This window comes from Xyrauchen texanus, chromosome 4, assembly GCF_025860055.1.
Source record: "Xyrauchen texanus isolate HMW12.3.18 chromosome 4, RBS_HiC_50CHRs, whole genome shotgun sequence".
Taxonomy (NCBI): domain Eukaryota; kingdom Metazoa; phylum Chordata; class Actinopteri; order Cypriniformes; family Catostomidae; genus Xyrauchen; species Xyrauchen texanus.
The window spans coordinates 7,040,652-7,060,959 of NC_068279.1; the positions used below are offsets into that span (position 1 = coordinate 7,040,652).

General features: G+C 38.2%; 1 protein-coding gene across 1 annotated transcript; it reads left to right on the plus strand.

The window, feature by feature from the left end:
- Positions 1 to 4,442: 4,442 nt before the first annotated feature.
- gal3st1a (galactose-3-O-sulfotransferase 1a) lies at positions 4,443 to 17,173 on the plus strand. Its single transcript, XM_052125366.1, has 3 exons — positions 4,443 to 4,879; positions 12,441 to 12,588; positions 14,166 to 17,173. Exons 2-3 carry the CDS (start codon positions 12,458 to 12,460, stop codon positions 15,316 to 15,318), a joined length of 1,284 nt encoding a protein of 427 aa, XP_051981326.1. The 5' UTR covers positions 4,443 to 4,879; positions 12,441 to 12,457; the 3' UTR covers positions 15,319 to 17,173.
- The last annotated feature ends 3,135 nt before the right edge of the window (positions 17,174 to 20,308 follow it).

Genomic DNA, 20,308 nt, shown 5'->3' on the forward strand with positions numbered 1-20,308 from the left:
GTGTTTGTTTTTTTTATTCATTGGTTTGTTTTGAAGACCTTGAGAGTAATCTGCTCTCTTTATATAATTTGTGAGAATGTACAGAATAAAATTTAATTTTTGTGTGAACTATCCTTTTAACTAGAACCCCATTCAATTGGTAGGAGCTTTTTCTCTGAGCTGTATGTGCGCTAATATGCTTTCTTGAAAATTGTTGGAGGAAGTTATTACTTTGATGTTCTCCTTTCTTTTTGGCCTCAGTCAGGCTGTGCTAACCCTGTGGGCTTTAGGCCAGTCAACTCATGCACTTGCTGAAAACAAGCATATAGTGTTATCCACATTACACATCTACATTCCAGTCATGGCATTCTTACACTGCCTGGCACTAGTATCCCATTCTGTGTGTCAGTGTATGTGGCTGCTCGGACAATGAGCTGAGTGTTTAAGACCTGTCATGAGAAGAATAAATGGACTAGCATAATCTTTTTACGGACAGTAAGACACATTGAGAAGAGCAAAATAAAGAGAATGGATCAATGGTGTCTTCAATCTATGTAAAGAGTAGCAAAGAACAAGTGTGGCACTCCTCTTGTTGTATACAGTGAACTGTATATTAATAATTATAATAATTCATAGCAATATTAAATAATTTACATAAATAATGTATATTAATTAGTTCAATAATAAAGTTATTATATTTAAAGGTATCTAATTTATTTAGCTCAGCAAACACATTTATTTCATTTTGGCATATTTTGACAAACTATGGAACATTTGTATAAAATAAAATCTCTCTTTAACCTAATACATTAGAACTGAATGCAGTACATAAAATAAGCTACTTTATATTTAGATGAAGATTTCAGTACTTAATATGTTTTGAGGTTAATCACATAAAACCATAAGAGTAATTCATTACAGCCCAGGAAGAAAGAAAGAAAGAAAGAAAGAAAGAAAGAAAGAAAGAAAGAAAGAAAAAAAGACTGAATATCCATGGAGGGGCACCAAAAGCCATTTGTGAAGTGAGTTCCTTTCAGTTGTACAGATTGTAATACAGTAAAGAGGAATGCAAATTTTATAAACTGTACCCCTAAACCCAAACCAAGTAGGTATAGCTACAGGCCGGAGACATTTACATTTATGCATTTGGCAGACGCTTTTATCCAAAGCGACTTACAGTGCAATTATTACAGGGACAATCCCCCCAGAGCAACCTGGAGTTAAGTGCTTTGCTCAAGGACACAATGTTGGTGGCCATGGGGTTAGAACCTGTGTCCTTCTGATTAACAGCCCTGTGCTTTAGCCACTACGCCATCCCAGGAGACCTCCGAATGGGGGCCTAATCTCCCAAAGAGGGAGGAGTTAGTCCAGAAGGGGGCATGGTTACTCTAAAAGAGGGTTGTGCCAACTCCAAAAGGGGGTGTCACTTCAACTCATGGTTATGGTTAGCTACAGGCCAGATACGCTCGGGGAGAAGGGCCGTGGAAGACTCGAGAGGCTCTGGAGGCGGAGCCCTGGAAGGCTCGAGAGGCTTGAGAGGCGGAGCCCTGGAAGGCCCGAGAGGCTTGAGAGGCGGAGCCCTGGAAGGCCAGAGAGGCTTGAGGGGCGGAGCCCTAGAAGACTCGACTGACGTGAGGGGCGGAGCCCTGGGAGGCTCGAGAGACTTGAGAGGCGGAGCCCTGGAAGGCTCGAGAGGCTCGAGAGGCGGAGCCCTGGAAGGCACGAGTGACTTGAGAGGCGGAGCCCTGGAAGGCTCGAGAGGCTCGAGAGGCTTGAGAAGCGGAGCCCTAGAAGGCTCGAGAGGCGGAGCCTTGGAAGGCTCGAGGGGTGCTGGCTCTTGGACGGTCATGGCTACTGGCGCTGGCTCTTGGACGGTCGAGGCTACTGGCGCTGGCTCTTGGACGGTCGAGGCTACAGGCGCTGGCTCAGGGACGGTCGAGGCTACAGGCGCTGGCTCAGGCACGGTCGAGGCTACAGGCACTGGCTCACTGCTGGCGGTGGCGACAGGCGCTGGCTCACTGACATCGGGGGCTAATGGCTCTGGCTGGTTGACCGTGGGTGACGCGGGCTCTGGCTCGCTGACCGGGGCTGACGAGGGCTCAGGCTCGCTGACCGGGGCTGACGAGGGCTCAGGCTCGCTGACCGGGGCTGACGAGGGCTCAGGCTCGCTGACCGTGGCTGACGAGGGCTCAGGCTCGCTCACCATGGCTGACGTGGGCACAGGCTCGCTCACCATGGCTGACGTGGGTGCAGGCTCACTCACAGTGACAGGCGTGGGCGCAGGCTCGCTCACAGTGACAGGCGTGGGAGCAGGCTCGCAGACCGGGGCAGGCGTGGGCTCTGGCTCGCAGACCGGGGCAGGCGTGGGCCGGGAGGCGGAAGCCCATCTTCTCTTCCTCCTCCGGGCATACGAAGTGGACCGTGCAGGCTCATGGGAAACGACTGGTGTGGGGGTTTGCTCGCTGACAGGTGGGGCAGGCGTGATGGGAAGAGCCATGGGCGAGTGGGAAGTCACCAATGCGGGAGGTGAGGTTGGGTCCTCCTCTGCCACGGCCACAGTGAGTGGTGAGCCGCTGACCAGCAAAGTCTCTTCCACGATTTCCTGCAGGGTCCAGCCGCGCATCGCCGGGGGCAGCCGCTCCTTCAGCGTCGCGTTCAAATTGCCCCTAAAGAAGACAGGGCTGAATCAGGGAAGTCCGAGACGTGTGCCAGCTCAAGGAAGTCCTGGATGTGGTCTTCAACTGGTCGGTCCCCTTGCTTTAAACAAAGCAGCTGATAGTTGGCCTGTTGGACCGCTGGATCCATTTGGGTCGTTCGTTCTGTAACGCTTGGTGTGGAAGCAGGACAAGACAGACGAGAGGTGCGGATACAAACGTGGTTTTATTGTACAAAAATAAACATAAACAGATAGGCACAAATGAAAACATCCACTGGGGGGACAAAACCGAAACCAAAACACAAACACCACGGAACTAGGGAAACACGGAAGAACGGGCACGGAGCAAACATAGAAACATAAACATGCATCGGGAAGAGTAGGTGACATGAACATGAAACGTCAACGAACGACAAAGGGGAGGGGAAGCAGCGGGGTTTAAATAACGAGACACGGTAATGACAAAACAACAGACAGGTGCAGACAATAACGCAGAGAAGGGCCGGGAAAGACGGGAAGTGTAGTTTACACAAGGACAGTGAGACTCGGGGTGGACAACAGGGAAAACGTGACATGGAACGTGATCGGTGACGGGTGAAACGGAAAACCCGGGGCAGACAACAAGGGATCGAAACATGAAACACGGTGCAGAGGACAAGGGATAGTAACACGAAACACGGGGCAGATGACAAGGGATCGTGACAGTAGGCTATCTTACTGTGTTCCTCCCACTTTTCAAACCAGCCACTTCAATTCATCTTAATATTTAAACCAGTGCTGAGCAAAATTCTGAATTTAAAGGAATGTGCTGGGTTTATAACAAGTTAAGCTCAGTCCACAGCATTTGTGGAATAATGATGATTACCACAAAAAATTAATGTGAATAATTTTTTCTTCACATTTCGGTTACAGTCATGTGAATGCAAGTGAGTGGGGCCAGTGGGCCAACATTAAAATACACCCAGTTTCTGAGGCCTAGGTTGCTCAGCGAGTATTGATTCTAACTACCACCCCTGGAGTCACGAGTTTGAATCCAGTGTGTGCTGAGTGACTCGAGCCAGGTCTCCTAAGAAACCAAATTGGCTCGGTTGCCATGGGGTAACCTCCTCACGGTTGCTATAATGTGGTTCTCGCTCTCGGTGGGGGCACATAGCGAGTTGTGCGTTGATGCCATGGAGAATTGGGTGGGACCCTCCGAGGTACCTCGCTCAACATACAATGTGATAAGATGCACGGATTGATGGTCTCAGACGTGGGGGCAACTGAGATTGGTCCTCCGCCACCTGGATTGAGGCGAGTCACTACGCCACCACGAGGACTTCGAGCACATTGGGCATTCAAAATTGGGGAGAAAAATGGGAGAAAATAAAATAAATAAATAAAAATACACCCAGTTTCAAAAGTAAGCAAAGTAAGATGTAAACAGTATACTTGTTAACAGGATTTTAGTGTCAACCTTTTTTTGAGTTCAGTACATAAGGCGCAGGACTCTGATTCAAACCTGATCCAAACAGGTTTTGGACACGGACAGTCACTTGGCACTTGTTAGGAACTTTGTGTACAGCCATACCAGGAAATTTGTTCTAGCCTCTCTCTTGCATTGAATCCCCCTTCTAGCAACTTTTCTTCAAACCAGCAATCTGTTCTCAATAGCTCTCTGTTTCCACATTGAATAGATCCCACCTCTTTTCTTTTGTTCCTGTCCCCCCTTTTGTTCAATATCTTTCGCTAATTCTTGTTCCGATTTGAATATCTTCTCTCCTTGTCTCTCTCTCTCCTTCTTGTCCTCACTCCATCTCCTAATTTCTCTCTCATACATACACATTCACTTAAGCAAACACACACACACAGTGACAAGTGCAGGTCTCCAGACACCAGGTCTTGCGTCACAGAGAGTGCTAGACGAGCCTCTTCTGTATGCAGTTTAGCCAACTCAGCTGTACAACTGATCACAAACGGAGGAGGAGAAGAGAGAGACGGGGGCTTCAAAATCATCAGGTGCAGCAGAGAGAGGTGTGTGTGTGTGCGCGGGGTGAATGATCGCCTGGATATTACACAGAAGATAAGAGGGATACAGAGCTGTTAGCCTTGGATACTTGAATGGAAAGTTAGCAGCAGTTATCAAGAAATCACTAACTCTCCAGCTTTCACCATGCATCTTTGAAAATATAGAATTGTTTTCAATTCAAATGCATCTTCCTTCTTCTGCCAGTCAAGCTGTTATCTGGCTATCTACATGAATTGGTAAGGAATTATGCTTTGCTTTATTCTCTTATCTTGGATACAAATTTTGATTATAAAAGGTACACACTGCACACAGACACACTATAACCTATGCATGCATCTGATTTTAGGGAGGACTGCTAACACTAACATAAATTAAGCCAGGTTTAAATCAATGAAACAATAAGACAGTAAAATAAATGGGTTTTGTAATTTTATATATATATATATATATATATATATATATATATATATATATATATATATATATATATATATATATATATATATATATAAATTCAGAACACAAAAATAAACCAGTCTTTGAAATCTGTATGACTGATAATCAGTTCAATAGTGACACACACACACAAACACACACTGTGTCATTGTTTAAGTTTGCAGTACTAAACAGAAAACTGTAATCTCTTTTCTAGACTGGGGAACCAAATGTTAAAGATTAAAAATTGGCCACATCTTAATATTGGGGTGATTCTCATGAAACCACAATCACATATTCATGCCTTATTGATAAACAAGATCCACTTTTCCATATCTGACCTAGTGTTACCATATACAAAGTTTTTATTTTATTTTATGTTGGCCATGCTTTGGAAGCCCAATTATGGGCAGTTAAAAATGACAGACTTATTTTGAAGAATTACACAATTTAATTGATCATGTTTTACAAGGACATGATAATCTGTGCATGTTAGAAAGAACCTCAAGACACTATGAAGACCATATCAATGTAATAATGGCATTCATGATTGCCAGCTGCAAATGGGAATGTGCTAGATCACTTATCAACTCTTTGCCGCACATGCCACCGCTAATGTCTGAATAAAATCATCACTGGTCAAAACATTGTTTACAATCTTCCTGGCTCTCTCAACCATGGTGTGTTTAGCAATTTCTGTACACTGTAGCCTTAGATTTCTACGGACCCCAAAGTATAAGCACCCTTTGCTTCCATGTTGCAGACAGCCTTCAATTTTGTAAAGCAGAAAAAGACTCCAGTTGGTTTGGATAATTGATTTGGATCGTCAGGGTACAATGCTGAATTATTTAGACAAAGGATCAACTTTTAATAACACATTTGTAATAACACTGTGTATTATGATGCCTGATCATAAAGTTATAAATATATATTCAGATTTATATTTGGACTTACACGTATATATTCAGGATTTACACAGGATTTATAATATATATATATATATATATATATATATATATATATATATATATATATATATATATATATATAAAGTGGTATTGGGGCTTAAAACATGCATAACTGTCATGAATAATAATGTAACAATGTAAAAAAATCTGACTGGCCTTAAAAAAGAGCATCATGTTCTATATACAAAATCAAATTTATTATTTGATCCTTGGATTTTTGAAAAAAATTAAATAAATAAATACAAAAACAATTATAAAAAAGGACCAGAACATTTTCAACCATTCAATGTCTATGTTTGTTACAACCATATAGCCTTTAACTTAATTGGAAAAGACATTAATCCAACTTTGAATTAAAAATGTGAATAAAACATGTTAAATATATGAGTCTCCACAATGCTAAATCTAATGAAACTGTTATTTTTTTTTTTTTCATTTAGATCCGTGAAATTTAATTAATCAGACCTAATCTTACTTTCTAATAACAATGCATTGTTTTTGACTGCTTTCCTGAGGCCAAAAATAAAAAATGAAAAAGAAATAAAATGTCTATTCTTTATCACAGTGGCTTTTGTCAGTTCAGAACTTGTCAGTACAGCATTTTTTAAAAATCCAACAAGAGTAAAATCTACACAGGATCCAGTTAAGATTACTAAACAGGATATCACACGTAAGATAATCTTTATTATTTTGTAGAATCATCAAACCATTAGTAGTTAATAATAAATAATAAAAAAAGAGTTTAGACACTTCAAGGAATATTCCAGGTTCAATACAAGTTAAGCTCAATCAACAGCATTTGTGGCATAATGTTGATTACCACAAAAATGTATTTTGACATGCCCCTCCTTTTCTTTAAAAAAAGCAAAATTGAGGTTACAGTGAGACAATGTATGGGGGCCAATTTTTGAATGTTAAAGTACTCACTTTTTCAAATATAGCTACAAGACAAAAAGGATGTGCGTGTAAACATAATTTTAGTGTGATAAAATCACTTACAAACCTTTTCTGTGTAAAGTTATAGCCAATTTTACAACTTTGTTGCCATGACAATGTAATGTCAACAAATCCTAAAACAACTGTAAAAACGACAATTTAAACAACTTTACAGCTCAAATAATACCACGTTTTAACAGAAGAATTAATGTAGGTGCTATTATAAAATTCGAAGCTTCACTTTTTGGCCTTTAAACCCTCCAAAACGTGACCACGTTCACTTATATTGTACGTGTCTCAGTGTAACCTCGATGTTGCTTTTTTTTTTTTTTAAAGAGGAACGAGTCGCAATAAATTGTTGTGGTAAACAATATTATTCCACAAATGTTGTCTTGTATTGAACCCGGAATATTTCTTTTAATATACAGAAGACAGATTTCATTATTTCCCGGACATGTCCTCTACTTCGGACCTTTAAAAAAGCCGGGATTTCTAAATTTGCGAATATGTCCGGGATTCGGCTTCAGCATTATGATGTGCATCTGGTCTAATACCTCATAGTGTGTGCGCGCGCATATTTTGTATCGCTTTAATCACTCGTTGTAAGTCCCGCCTTCTCGCACACCAATTGGTCGATTATAAGAGGCTTGCAGCAACTTCCTGCCTGTCAATCTCTCCGCGAACGCGCGCAGCGCTGTTGTGTTCGGTATCAAACAGTAACATGACAGTAATAGCATATGATAGCTGAGTGGAAACAATGCCGAAATGAAAGTGCAAATTTACAGAAGATTTGTTCAAAAATTTCCCATGCTTTCGTCCAGGTCGAGATCCGTGGGAAGTAGAATGTATGACATGTAAAGCTGGCACTTATGTGCCAGTTGTTAATAAAGGTGCAAGTGATTTAGAAGCACTGCGATGCATAAAGGGTCAGCAAAAGGTTAATGTTCATCAGGTAAATTAACGGACTACTTTTTGCGACCAGGTCAAATTGTTTTCACATTGCTTCATTTTCCATGGCCATTCAAAATAATAGTAATAGTAAATGAAGGTACACTCATGGCATCAAATATATTATTTTAGTTAATGGACATTCAAAAGAATGTTGGACATTTTTTATTTATTTATATATATATGCTTATGTTATGCTAATAGAGTATCTTTTTCGCTGTATTAAAGTTTGCATCCCCAGCAAATTTGTGTGATTTAGTTAGAGTTAATTTTGACCCTTTAATATAAAGATTTGGAGTGATGTGGGCAGGTTTGATTGGGACGGTTAATGTTATTAAAATGAATTGTATTCCAAAATTCAACCACCTGCTAGAGTCTCTCCCTGTAGATGTCCCCCTCTCTTATTTCAAGCAATTTGATAGCATAGCGAAGTCCTTCATTTGGAATGGTAAACGTCCCAGATTACATTTCAATAAGTTGCAAAGGCCGAACGAGGAAGGTGGGCTAGGCCTATTCAAGATTTTGTTTTATTACTACGCTTTAAGTCTCAGACATTTGGCTCATTGGTCACTTCCACCTGAGAGAGCCCCTCCCTGGTTTGGTATTGAACAGGAATTTCTTGGCAAAGCCTATCTATCAAACTAATCGGAGAAGTTAAATTACATCCCGTTATCTCTCATTTGCACACGGTATGGACAAAAGTGTTCAGAGTGTTTAATTCGGACATTCCTTTAAATGTAGCCTTGAGCATATGAACCCAAAATTATGTATTAGCTAATAAGTCCCCTTTCTACTGGTCAGAGTGGATTGTGAGGGAGGCTTTGTGACCTGTATGACAGTGGAGCGTTGAGATCGTTAAAAATTTGCTTCAACATTTTGGGATTCCCAGATCTCAGTTCTGTAGGTATTTACAGCTGTGCCACCTGTTCTGTACTATTTTTGGGAGTAGCATAAACCCCCCTAAATTGGCAGATACTCTGGGAGTGGTGATTACTGCTTTTGGAAAAGGTCATGAGGCATCAGTGTATTACTCACTGCTAATTTAGAGTCTGGGGGGTGGCAGAGCTTCAACTTCTCGCAAGAGATTTTGGAAGATTTCAATTTTAGTATTGGAGGAGGGAGTGTGGGCTTGGATTCTAAATAACATCAAGTCTAATCCAGAGATGCTAGGGTCCATTTGAAGCAATTTGAGATTAATGTTCGACGACAGATGTTTAATGTGAATAATTGAGTCCTTATTTTATTTTATGTTGTGGTTGTATGTTTTGTGATTGGAATCAATAAAAATTTTAATAAAATAAATAAATAAAAAACAGTAATGTCCAATTAACATTTGACAAAAAAAGAAAAGAAAAAGACTCAATTTCCAAAATACACATTTTTTTCATTATATGTATTGTTTTACAACCGGAAACCTGAAACACTTATTTTTGCAAAATATTTCATTTTATATGTCTGCTTCTGCTATTTTCTTAAAAGTAAATCTCACTTGTTTTGATATTTTGTTATGTCAAAAAGATACTTATACATTTTTAAGTGACTTAAGTGTCCAAATACTTTTTGGGGCCACTGGAAGTAATAATTATAAATTAATCCCACAGTTTTCAGTTCTCATTTCATAAACATCCATGAGTAAATAAAATATTCAATATGTCCAAAGAAGTACACAGTTACATTCTGAACCAAATGTGGATCGTAATCAAAACAGTCCAGAAACAAAAACAAATTAGCTGTGTAATATCTTAACTTGCATTTCTAAATGTAATCTTAAATTAGAGCTGCAGCTGCTGTAGTAATTGTTAGTGGTCCTAAATATATCATTATTTGTACCCATCAACATAACAATGATGGTGTTGTTAGTGTATTTGCTGTCAACAAATGATGATTGCTGATGGCTGCAAATAAGAACAATGGGCTACTTCAGTCTCCTGCATTTCTAGTCTCTGTTGGTGGTTAATAGAGGCAGCTTTGTTCCATCTTTGGTCTCTCCATCACTCTTTTGGTGACAGTACTCAGCAGCATATGGTAGCCAGTGCTTCTAACATACCTTCTTGATGGCATTAAGTTAGCCACCTGTGGTCTTGCACTGCAGATATCTGATCCGGTGCATGGGGTATGTGGGGATGCGAACAGTGTCACTTTTCTTCTGAATGCATAATTCATTTGTAGGGCTTGAATAATAAACCCTGCAACCATGCAGTCTTAGTAATTCATGCATTCTGGATGCAAGATATCAGAATGAAAGATACTGCATTAAACTAAATAACTTTTTGATACAAGTTTGTTGCATTTTGATAGTTGCCTTTAAATTTCAAACATTGAAAGCAGTGAAATTAAATGTACAAAATACATTTTTACTAAAAATGATTTTAACTGCTTTTTTCAAATTCTTATATTATTTTGTAATGATGTTTTATTATATATCACAATATATTATAAATGCAGTTTTATTAAATTTACACTGCATGACAAATTAAGTGATCAGAATTAAGTAAAATGAGTGAATGTGATTAAAAATGGTGAAAAACTTCAAATAATACGTTACATCTAAAATACAATATTAATTTTCCCATCTACTACATTAATAGAATTTGACCTAAAATCTTGTATCTTTCAATAAAAAACAAACTCAACCTGGCCTCTATACAAGTTGTAATAATAGAATGTGATGGCGAAATTGTACAAGAAATAAAAGATGGCCCATCCAAAAACTTACCACTTTTACTCCCATTGAGAAAAATAAACTTTATGTATTTGGCAGATGCTTTTATCCAAAGCGACGTACAGTGCACTTATTACAGGGACAATTCCCCCGGAGCAACCTGGAGTTAAGTGCCTTGCTCAAGGACACAATGGTGGTGGCTCTGGGGATCGAACCAGTGACCTTCTGATTATCAGTTATGTGCTTTAGCCCATAACAAATGTTTGTTGATTGGTTGGTCTCTATGGGAATAAAAGAGATAATCTTTTTGTATGATCCAAGTCGTAAAATATCTTAAAAATTCACCATATTGTACGAATTATCATGAGTTGCCATTTGTCAACTACCCTTCTTTGTGGTACTATACATTAACATTAGTTAACGTAATAGTTGACATGAACCAACAACGAACAATAATAGGCCCTGTTTCTATAAACTAACATTAAGCAAGATTAATAAATGCTGAAAAACGTTTTTGTTAATTATAAATTCACAAAAACAAATCCACTTACTTAATGTTAACAAATAGAATCTTATTGTAAGTGTTAACAATTAGGTTTCATTGTTTTACCAGTTTGCATACTACACTGAAAACCCAACAAGTTGACTCTACTAGTTTATTGAGTAAATGTATTCCCTCAATAGAATTGATTAATGGCATCTCCAAACCTTGTGGAATTAAGCTAACTTAACTTGGTGTAGAAACAACTTAGCTATTTAAGTTAAGGTAACAACAAGCAAGTAGACTTAACTCAGATTTGCTATTTAAATGTTGTTGTTTCAACGTAATAATTTTAATTTAATGGACTAAACTTTAGGTTCTACATTTAAATTGAAGATTATAACTTTCTAGATCAATCTTGAAATAAATGTATTTCTCTGCTGAAATGCACATACTGTATGCATGAACTTTAGATGCACATGCACAAGGTGAACTGAGATAGTCTAAACAGGGTCCAACTTGACCAAAGGAGACCACCCTAATGGTGACAGCACACAACTCTTTGCCAAAAAGAGCTAAAAACTATTCTTCAAACTTCAAGGAATTAAGTCTGAGTTGTGAGCCCATGTTTAATTGATTTTTACAGCAATGACAAAATTAGGGTTTAAAGTGTTTTTTTTTTTCTTTACAAAAACTAAAACAAACAAACTTTGATTGTCAGAGTAAGGCAGAATTGATGATTTTCTTTACAGAATTTATTTTAACATAATGGACCATTACTAATAATGGGACCTATAAAATTAAGTCATAATTCAGCTTCATTTCCTGTAATGACAATGCAAATCCCTAAATAACACTTTGAGCAGATGTAGACTGCATGGTGCAACTCAAGGAATAAAAGCAATTGAGTGAACAGCAGTGTTCCTAAATAATTGGGCACAGGAGGAAATGTGACGAAAACCTGCTAGAAATGCTCACATGATCAAATTTCTAGCAGGTAATTAAACACTAGAAGCTCTAGGGGACTCTACATACGTAAGCACAGTGCATAGCAAAGCACATTTATACTGCAGCTAAATGCAATAAACATTTAGAAATGTAAATGTAAAATGAAAAAGTTTATTTAATAGTGAATAACAACTTATATTTCGAAATGTTCATTACACAAGGCGATCGTATTGGTTCTGTCGGACACTATTGAATTTCATGATGAAAAGATGTGGGAATTTTATCGCCCTTTGTGTTGCTACAGAGTAAAGAATGTCATATGGGTTTGGAGCGACAAGTATTGACAATTTTCATTTTAAGGGAACTATGTCCATTTAAAATTCAAATCAATGTAAATAACTCTTTTTTGTTTGTTTTAGGTTCCAACCAAGCAGCTATGATGGTTGGAAAGCCAGTGAGGCAGGGGCGGTCCATCTGTAAGGGACTAATCCTGGGCACACTCCTGACCACCTGTATGATTCTACTGTACTGCCTGTCTGCTCCAGAGGTCCAATTCAGCCTACAAGAGTGAGTCCTATATTTGGACAAGGACAGTGTACACTACACTCTTAAAAGTGGTAACATACAGTTTTTGACTTAAAAGTACAGTTCACACCAAAAAAAATACAAAATTATTTACTCACTCGCATGTTGTTCCAAACCCTTATACTAATTTCTTCTGTGGAACTCAAAAACAGATGTCAGGCAGAATGCAGCCTCACTAACATGTCACTTTCATGCAATGAAAGTGAATGGTGACTGAGATCGTCAGTCCTTAAAATTCAGCCTATAGCGTCTTCTTTTGTGTTCCATGGAAGAAATAAAGTTATGCAGGTTTGGAAAAACATGAAATGATCAATGATCATTTTAGGTTGAACTGTCTCTTTAAGGATGTATTTCTACCTTATCTGACCCATAGAAATTACTTTTGTTGGTGTAACCAATGTATTCAGATTTATTCAGTCAAAATAAATGTTTAGCTTGAATGAAACCAGTTAATTTAGATGTTACCACAAGAAGCACATTTTTTTAGGTTGCCTGTCAAAATATGTTTACTGTGTAAAACAGAAATCAAAGGAAGAATAAAAGTAAATTAATTATAATAGTATCGATATTAAAGTACAGAATAGTATGGATATAATATGGATTTTTGAATGTGCTTCACATTGTAACATCTAAATTAACTGGTTTGTTTGTAGGTTACACACACAAAACTAATTTTTAGAGTTGTATCCAGTAGAAAAGTTCACCCAAAATTGAAAATTCTCTCATCCTAAACTCACCCTCATTCCATCCCAGATGTGTGTGACTTTCCTTCTTCTGCTGAACACAAACAACATTTTTTAGAAGAATATCTCAGCTGTGCAGGTCCACACAATGCAAGTGAATGGTGACCAAATCTTCAAAGCTCCAAAAAGCTTATAAGTTATCCATTTGACTCCAGTGTTATAATCCATGTCTACTGAACTGATCTAAACAGTTTTGAGTGAGATCTGACCAATAACTCTTTTTTTACTGTACATCTTGCTACTGCAGTCTCTAGGCTTGATCATGATTTCAAGCTTGATGCATGTGCAGAGCGCTAGATGGCGCTAGGTAACTGTGCTTAAAATCATAATCGCCAAGGAGACTGTTGATGTCAAGACTTTTAGTAAAATATCTATTTGAAACTTTTTGGATCACTTCAGAAGACAAGGAGTAAACCACAGGAGTCGTATGGTTTACTTTTATGCTGCTTTGATGTGCTATTTGGAGCTTCAAAATTCTTATCACCATTCACTTGCATTGTATGGACACACAGAGCTGTTCTTCTAAAATCATTGTTTTTGTTTTGCATAAGAAAGAAAGTCACACACATCTGGGATGGCATGAGGGTAAATGATAAGAAAACTTTCATTTTTTGGTAAACTATGCCTTTAACAATTGCAAGCTACCACTTTAAAATAAATGTGAATTGCGTTCCATGCAAGTAAGTCTGGTATGTATTAGTGATACATTTGGGATTTCTCAGGACTCCTATTTAAGCGCAAACTGTCAGGAAGTGTGATATTTCCAAAAATGTATTTTAGCATGTTTAATCATTATTTTATCCATTTTGTTTACAGAATCCCAGTGCCTTACTCATGTGCACATCGGCCTTCTACCGCCCATGCCTCAACAATCTCTAACAGGTCCAATCATGGTTCTGGGCAGAGAACCTGCACTCCAAAAGTGGACATCATGTTTATGAAAACTCATAAAACAGCTAGCAGCACTTTCCTCAATATACTCTTTCGCTTTGGCGAAAAGCACCAGCTCAAATTCGCCTTCCCCAACAGCCGCAATGACTTCTCCTACCCTTCCCCGTTCCATCGCTCACAAGTGAAGGACTACAGGCCTGGAATGTGTTTTAATATCATCTGTAATCATATGCGTTTCAATGCTGTTGAGGTGGCCAAAGTGCTACCAGTCGACACAGCTTACCTCACAATCCTTCGTAACCCGGCTGATCTCGCCGAGTCTTCATTCCACTACTTTGGACGTGTAGTGCCACTAACATGGAAGCTTTCAAGGGGTGATAAGCTTAGAGATTTCTTGATGGATCCTAGGCTTTACTATGACCCGGAGGGATTCAATTCATTCTATCTGAAGAACTTGCTCTTCTTTGACTTTGGGCAGGATAATAACTTAGATCCTGATGACCCAAAGGTGGACGCAGCCATTCATGCAGTCGCCAAGCGTTTCCAGTTGGTCATGCTTGTGGAGTATTTTGAAGAGTCTCTTATATTGCTCAAGGATGCCCTCTGTTGGGATATGGAGGACTTGCTATTTTTCAAACTCAATGCTCGGAAAGGTTCAACCATTTCTAAACTTACTCCAGAACTCAGAGCAAAGGCACTAGAGTGGAACGGCATCGATTGGAAACTTTACCAATATTTCAACGCCACTTTCTGGCAGAAAGTGTACGCATATGGCCATGAGCGTATGGTGAGGGATGTCGCAGAGCTGCGGCACAGAAATGCAAAAATGGCTTCTATTTGCATTGATGGAGGCCATGCTGTTGATGCAGGAAACATCCTAGAGACTTCCATGCAACCATGGCAACCAATCGGTGAGAAGTCAATTATGGGGTACAATCTGAAAAAGAACATTGACAAAGAAAATCGGAAGCTGTGCAGGAAGATGCTAACCCCAGAGCTGCAGTACCTTACCGATATGGGCGTCAACCTGTGGATAACCAGACTGTGGGGTCATATAAGAGAGATCCTTCACTGGTAGCCGAATCGAGATGTTTTGCATTTGATCTTTACCGTTAAAAAGGATAGTTCCCCCCAAAATGAAAATCCAGTCATCATGCATACATTCTCATGCTGTTCCAAGCACATATTTTTTGGAGATGCTATATGTTATGCAGAATGACAGTCTCAGTCACCATTTACTTTCATTGTTTGTGAAGAAAATGTCACTCTCCCTAAAATCTCCTTTTGTGTTCCAAGGAAGAAATAATGTCTTATGGGTTTGCAACATTATTAGAGTGAGTAAATGATGAAAGAAATTTTATTTTTGGGTGAACTAACCATTTAATGTCAAAGGACAGCACTGATTTGCACGACAAACCTAAAACATTTTTCTGTGTCAGAAAGAAATTCAAATATTAAAAAACATGACAGAACTTTTTCATGGTTAAATGAATCTTACACAAACAAGTGGTGACAGTCACATCTTTAACATGTTAGCTGTGTGCAGGGGTGGTTCTAGGGTAAATGGATATTCATATAATATAATATAATAATAATAACTGAAATGTTGTACACTATAAAGAAAGAAATCTGTGGGGTGTTATTTAAAAAGTAAGTCTTTAAATATTACTAAAACTAAAAGTTCCCAATAGTTTTGTTTCAGTTTCAAATAAGCTCAAAGATCAGAAGTTGCATGTTATTAACACAAGCATGTTTAAAACATTTTTATGTCTATTATTGATTATTCTGTGTTTCAAAGGTGCTGTAACCGATTTTAGCCATTATGGAACGTCCACATGAGTGAGCTGTTGAATTAAACATGCCCCCTCTTTCTAAAACCCACCCTCCAAAGATAACGTTGTACCGCTGAGACTGCAGAAGAGCAGCGATGCATATTCTCAGGTTACGTTTAATAACATTTGAAAATGGTGTTTTCATTTCAAAATGCCCTCCGTCCACGTTAGCGTTTTCAAGCAAGTTCCAAAAGTTGCATTTTATTATTATTTGGTACCAAGGGTGTAGCCAGGAAATTACTTTTGGGTGGGCCTCAATAAAAATGGATGAGAAACAGAGAAACAGTTCTTTTACACTTTCAGAAATTAGAATGTATGCATTTTTTAAACTGTTTTAAAAATATATATATATGTTTGTATAATATATATATATATATATATATATATTTGAAGTCAAAGAATAAATAATAATCTCTAATATTCTGGGTTGGCCTCGGCACACTCAGCTGTCAACACAGTTTCTAATACAGTAGCTCACCAAGACATTTAGGCATTTAGGCTGCAATCACATGTGAGTGCTGGACAGCATGTACCCTAGGTATTGAATTGGTCGGTATTTGGTATTATTGATACTGCACTGAAAAACTGGTATCATTAAATTGTAATTAAATATAACAATTACATTTAATATATATATATATATATATAAATAAATATATATTTACATTTAGTATCAACATGATACTAATTGACATCACTAAAAAATGGTAAAAACATTAGGGGCTTAAGCCCCAGTAGACTACTCCTAGTGCCACCCATGGCTGTGTGTTTATTAAATAATGTACTGTATGTCACCGCTATGTATTATGTATATGCTTGAGTCAATCATAAAAATGAATCAACTACACTTTTTACATGACCTCATTCTTTGAAACTCTTATTGTTGGTACCAATGGCAAGCAATAGCAATAATTGTCTTGTTTCTGAAACTGTGGAATCAGTTGTTATGGAGACAGCTTCATCGTCACTTGATGAATAACCTCTGTCTTGAATGTCGCGTTAAAAAGTGCTTTGAAGCTAAAGTGTGATGACGTTTAGTGCTTCCTGTGACAGGATACTGAGAAATCCTGGAATTCACAAAATATGACAAAATAAAAACTTTCTGTAACATACATGTGTCTCATTTCTGTATCTCACCGTCATTGACAGTATAATCTCACACTAATCTATTCCCTCTTTCAGAATACCAGAATGGATAAATACATTGATTTCTTCCAAAATTGTTTTATATTACATAAAACTGCACACTGTTTTCTATAATAGTGGGGGCATTCTTTTAACTTCCCAGCAGCCATATCACCCTGTATCTCAAGACCAGTTGCCCACTGAAGCTAAGCAGAGTTGATCCTGGTCAGTACCTGAATGGGAGACCTCCTGGGGAAAACTAAGATTGCTAACAGGGGGTGCTCACCCTGTGCTCTGTGAGGGTCCTAATGCCCCAGTATAATGATGGGGACACTATACTGTAAAAAGGCACTGTCCTTTGGATGAGATGTTAAACCGAGGTCTTGACTCTCTGTGGTCATTAAAAATTCTAGAGCACTTCTTGTTAAGAGTAGGGGTGTAACAATGGTGTCCTGGCTAAATTCCCCCATTGGTCCTTCTCAATCATGGCTTCCTATTAATCCCCATCCTCCCATCCATTAGCTCTTAACTGATTACTCAGCTTGTCCCCAGACTGAAAAGGTTTAATTAAACGTGCTTACTAACAATAAAAAGGACAAAATTATCTTTTAAAAATACCTCTAAAAGACATTCAATGAATTAAAGGGAAAAATACATTTATAAAGTTTAATTCAGTTTCTTGAATTTAATTATTTTTGTCTTGTTTTCCATTTAAAATTGTCTAAAAATCCTTAAAACAAGACACATTTACTTAAGAAGCAACATATAAGATATTTAGACTTGCTTTAAGAGAATGTATCTTAAATATACAGTAAGTGTATTTTGTATATACGTGTAATTTGTTCACTTGGTTATACTTCTGCGAGTGTAGTAAAGACAAAATATACTTATATTCAAGATATATTCTCAAAAAGAAAGTCTAAATATCTTACATGCTACTTTTTTAAAGGATTTTTAGATTTAGGATTTTTAATATTATATTCAACATTCTCAGATAAAAAAAAAATATATATTCTGCAGTATAGTTCCTTAAGTAAATGTACATTGTTTTAAATTAGTTTTAGATATTTTTATGGGAAAACAAGCCAAAACAAATCATAAACGTATATTGTTGCAGAGACTGCAAAGACTACCCTCTTTCAACTGTTTGTTCACGTCAATCCATCCTTAACTCACAAAAAATAAAAAATCTCTCTTATTAATAAACCTGCTTATTAACAATTTCCTTAAAAATAAGAAATGCACAGTGATATATATTATGAGTCAATAAGTCACGAGCCATCGCGTTATAATGTAGCTAAAGCAAGCGCTCGGGACGAGCATTCCCATGACAGAGTGTTCATCAGCCAGATGCTGACCAGACAGAGAAAGGCCAATTTCGGAGTTTGTAGTTATTTACATGACCTGCTTCCATATCTCCACTTATTCCACGACGAGAAAGCTTCTGTATTTACTTTAGTGTTTTTGTATAATTCCCTCATACTTTGTGATCTACATGACCTGAAGCTGTTTGGAAAGTTTAGAGTTCTGGACTGTGATCTGTGTAATTCTTCCTCTCCTCAGTCAGGTGCGAGCTGCAGTGCTGCTCTCGCGTGTCATCTTTACAGTTTAATGTGATCTCATGTTATGTTAAATGAGATCAAACGACTATTCGACAATTAACATTTTTGTCAACAATTTTTTATTGTTGACGTTGTCGCTAACATCGACCAATCGTTTCAGCCCTAGTAGACTTTGTCAGTTCAAACCAGTCTGGCCATTCTCTGTTGACATCTCTCATCAACAAGGCGTTTCCGTCCACAGAACTGCTGCTAACTGGATATTTTTTACGGGGTAAACTCTAGAGACTGTTGTGTGTGAAAATCCCAGGAGATCAGCTGTTACAGAAATAATCAAACCAGCCCGTCTGGCACCAACAATCATCAATCCCCATTCTGATGGTTGATGTGAACATTAACTGAAGCTTCTGACCCGTATCTGCTTGATTTTATGCTGCCTCACGATTGGCTGATTAGATAATTAAATGGATGATTGTTGGTGCCAGATGGGCTGGTTTGAGTATTTCTGTAACTGCTGATCTCCTGGGATTTCTACACACAACAGCCTCTAAAATTTACACAGAATTGTGCCAAAAACAAAAAACTTCCAGTGAGCGGCAGTTCTGCGGACGGAAATCCCTTGTTGATGAGAGAGGTCACCTGAGAATGGCCAGACTGGTTCGAACTGAAAAAATCCTCAGATAACAGCACTGTTGAATTGTGGTGAGAAGAATAGCATCTTATAATGGCACTTTTCCACTGCACGTTACGGTTCTACTCGACTCGACTCTGCTCGCTTTACTTTTCTGAGCTTGCTTTCCACTGCAGTTTAGTGCAGCCTCAACGTGGGTGGGATTCTAGTCTGATCGTCATAGTTGCGTCGCCCTATACTAACAAGAGGAACGTCTGCACCTTGTTTATTGACCACTGCGTGGTTTTGCACACAGCCATTTCTTTTTACAGTTCGAAAGTCGCATGAACAAACAATACTGCTATCGCTGTTGCTACCTTTAAAACTAGCTAGTTGTCGAATACAGTGAAAAAGAACATCTTTCATAACATAAATATAAATAAATAAACATTACCAACATTCTTTTGAATGTCCATGAACTAAAATAAAATATTTGATGCCATGAGTGTACCTTCATTTACTATTACTATTATTTTAAATGGCCATGGAAAATGAAGCAATGTGAAAACAATTTTACCTGGTTGCAAAAAGTAGTCCGTTAATTTACCTGCTGAACTTTCACCTTTTGTTGACCCTTTATGCATCGCAGAGCTCATGTGTGCTTCTAAATCACTTGCACCTTTATTAACAACTAACACATAAGTGCAACTAACACATAAGTGCCCCCAACACATAAGTGCAACTAACACATAAGTGCCCCCCCAAACACATAAGTGCAACTAACACATAAGTGCCACCCCCAGGATATGTCACCCTAAGATAGATAGACAGATCTTGCTTTCATTTTTGCATTGTTTTACTATAAACTTCAAGACGAATGCGAAGAGGACAAAAAAACGTTCCCGACGTTCCACACCGGACACATTTCGCTGTTGTACCGGA

Bases quoted from the DNA above. Each gene is read 5' to 3' on its own strand.
- gal3st1a (XM_052125366.1), top strand. From the start codon at position 12,458: ATGATGGTTGGAAAGCCAGTGAGGCAGGGGCGGTCCATCTGTAAGGGA. The intron at 12,589-14,165 runs GTGAGTCCTATA...TTTTGTTTACAG, and splicing joins GTCCAATTCAGCCTACAAGA to AATCCCAGTGCCTTACTCAT.